This window comes from Aegilops tauschii, chromosome 2 (genome assembly GCF_002575655.3).
Source record: "Aegilops tauschii subsp. strangulata cultivar AL8/78 chromosome 2, Aet v6.0, whole genome shotgun sequence".
Taxonomy (NCBI): domain Eukaryota; kingdom Viridiplantae; phylum Streptophyta; class Magnoliopsida; order Poales; family Poaceae; genus Aegilops; species Aegilops tauschii.
This window is the reverse complement of record NC_053036.3, coordinates 526,836,983-526,840,239: the sequence shown is the minus strand read 5'-3', so window position 1 is coordinate 526,840,239 and position 3,257 is coordinate 526,836,983. Positions and strand designations below refer to the sequence as shown.

At 47.0% G+C, this 3,257-nt stretch overlaps 1 protein-coding gene across 1 annotated transcript; it reads right to left on the bottom strand.

Moving 5' to 3' along the window:
* Positions 1-2,197: 2,197 nt before the first annotated feature.
* On the bottom strand, positions 2,198-2,689 carry LOC141041199 (uncharacterized). The gene has a single exon (XM_073507317.1). The coding sequence runs from the start codon at positions 2,687-2,689 to the stop codon at positions 2,198-2,200; it is 492 nt and encodes a 163-aa protein (XP_073363418.1).
* Positions 2,690-3,257: the final 568 nt, after the last annotated feature.

The following is a 3,257-nucleotide window of genomic DNA, read 5'->3' as shown; positions in this document are numbered from 1 at the left end:
ATCAACATATATCACATCACATCTTGACCATATCACATCACAACATGCCTTGCAAAAACAAGTTAGACGTTCTCTACTTTGTTGTTGCAAGTTTTACGTGGCTGCTATGGGCTTCTAGCAAGAACCGTTCTTACCTACACATAAAACCACAACGGTGATTCATCAAGTTTGCTGTTTTCACCTTCTTCAAGGATCGGCCACAATCAAATTTGATTCAACTAAAGTAGGAGAAACAGACACCCGCCAACCATGTTTATGCAAAACTAGTTGCATGTCAGTCGGTGGAACCGGTCTCATGTGCGTGGACATGTAAGGTTGGTCTGGGCCGCTTCATCACACAATACCGCCGAATCAAAATAAGATGTTGGTGGTAAGTAGTATGACTATCACCGCCCACAACTCTTTGTGTTCTACTCGTGCATATCATCTACGCATAGACCTGCCTTGGATGCCACTGTTGGGAAATGTTGCATGGAAAACAAAAAAAATTCTACGCACACGTAAGATCTATCCATGGAGATGCATAGCAACGAGGGGGAGAGTGTGTCTACGTACCCTTGTAGACCGTAAGCGGAAGCGTTTAATAACGCGGTTGATGTAGTCGAACTTCTTCGCGCTCCAACCGATCAAGTACCGAACGTACGGCACCTCCGCGTTTTGCACACGTTCAGATCGGTAACGTCCTCCGCCTTCTTGATCCAGCAAGACGGCAAGGTAGTAGATGAGTTCCGACAGCACGGCGGCGTGGTAACGGTGATGGTGAAGTGATCTCCGCAGGGCTTCGTCTAAGCACTACGAAAATATGACCGAGGGTGTAAACGGCGGAGGGGGGCGCCGCACACGGCTAGGCAATTGTCTGTTGTGTGCTAGGCGTCCACATATATATAGGTGGGAGGGAGGGAGGAGCAGCCAAAGGATGCGCCAATCCTACTTGGGGTCTCTCCCAAGCAGCGCCCCCTTTCCTTATTTGGAGCGCGGAGAAAGACAGGGGAGGGCGGCGCCCCCCCATTTCCTTTCTCCCATGAGAGGGAAAGGCAGGAGGGGTAGCCCTCCCCGGCCCTTTTCCTTCCCTATGGCTGGCCAAACAAGGGAGGGGGTGCGCCGGCCCCCTTGTGGGCTTTTGTGGCCCCTCCTTTGGCCCATAAGGCCCATAACTTGCCGGGGGGTGCCCGAAACCCCTTCCGGTGACCCGATTCCTTCCTGGTACGTCCTGAAACACTTTCGGTGTCCAAATACCATCGTCCTATATATCAATCTTTACCTCTCGACCATTTCAGGACTCCTCGTCATGTCTGTGATCTCATCCGGGACTCCGAACAACATTCGGTAACCAAAACATATAACTCATATAATACTATATCGTCAATGAACTTTAAGCGTGCGGACCCTACGGGTTCGAGAACTATGTAGACATGACCGAGACACCTCTCTGGTCAATGACCAATAGCGGAACCTGGATGCCCATATTGGCTCCTACATATTCTACGAAGATCTTTATCGGTCGAACCGTTATGACAACATACATAATTCCTTTGTCCATCGGTATGTTACTTGTCCGAGATTCGATCGTCGGTATCTTCATACCTAGTTCAATCTCGTTATCGGCAAGTCTCTTTACTCGTTCCGTAATACATCACCTTGTGACTAACTCCTTAGTCATTTTCTTGCAAGCTTATGATGTCTATTACCGAGAGGGCCCAGATATACCTCTCCGATACTCGGAGTGACAAATCCTAATCTCGATCTATGCTAACTCAACAAACACCTTCCGAGATACCTGTAGAGAATCTTTATGATCACCCAGTTATGTTGTGACGTTTGATAGCACACAAGGTATTCCTCCGGTATCCGGGAGTTGCATAATCTCATAGTCGAAGGAATATGTATTTGACATGAAGAAAGCAATAGCAATAAACTAAATGATCATTATGCTAAGCTAACGGATGGGTCTTGTCCATCACATCATTCTCCTAATGATGTGATCCTGTTATAAAATGACAACACATGTCTCTGGTTAGGAAACCTTAACCATCTTTGATCAACGAGCTAGTCTAGTAGAGGCTTACTAGGGACACGGTATTTGTTTATGTACTCACACATGTATTTAAGTTTCCGATCAATACAGTTCTAGCATGAATAATAAACCTTTATCATGAATAATGAAATATAATATAAAATAAGAAGTTTATTATTGCCTCTAGGGCATATTTCCTTCAAAACTAGCTGGTAGCTCTTCAATATCTAATAACACTAGCGCTATCAAGGAGCGAGAAGAACGGCGCGAGTTCCGGAGATGCACCACCTCTTTGCTATCAGTCTCCATCTCTACTCGCTCAAAGCCATGAAGCTTTGCAAAAACAACGGCTTCACGGAGAGCCATGGCCTCCACAACAAGCGTGTCAGTAACACCATGGACCGGCTTGCACCAAGATCTGATGAAGGCTGAAGATGAGCATGCAATACCTCCCACATTGGCAAGCCTTGCTTCCATCGAGATTCCTGCATCGGTGTTGATCTTAATGCAGCCCTCGTTGGGAGGATGCCAACCGAATCCTGGCAGAGTTCGAGCCTGAACCCTGGGTAGTTCCAAGATCGCCAGAGCTTCTCTGGTCTTCTTCATCGACACCAGCAGGTCAAGGCTTGCTTTGTCATGAGTGATGTTGTTCCTGGACGTCCAGATCGCCCACATTACTGTGATGATTTTTACATCGAGCCAGTTCCGCAATGTGCCGGTGCTTCAAGATGCTTTCGACAGGTAAAATTTTCCTGAGTACTCGCCACCAAAACACCCGCACTTTTGGCACAACCTTGAGCTTCCAAAGTCTAGACCACAACTATTTGTGATTCTCTGAAGTTTCGGTCACCGTCCCTTCCCCTAGAGCTCATGCTCGTTGCGGGTCACGAGAGTGCGGTAAGAAGATTTCACACAATAGATCCCAGACTTTTCGGCAGCTCAAGCCCATGAATCAGCCCCCCCATTGAAGCTCAGGGGTATGTTCAGAATTGCATCTGCTTCAGGAGCTCTAAAATTTCGTCTCACAAGTTCGCTCTTCCAAGTACCATGTTCAGCATCAATCACATCAGCAACTAGAGGAATTGTGGCATCTCTGATTTGCACCGAAGGCCGAAGTGTGAGAAGACACGGAATCAAGCTATCATTCCATGTTGATACAAACATACCATCTCCGATCCTCTTTATCAAGCCAGTCCTTAATGTTGGGAAATGTAGCATGCAATTTCAAAAAATTCCTACGCTC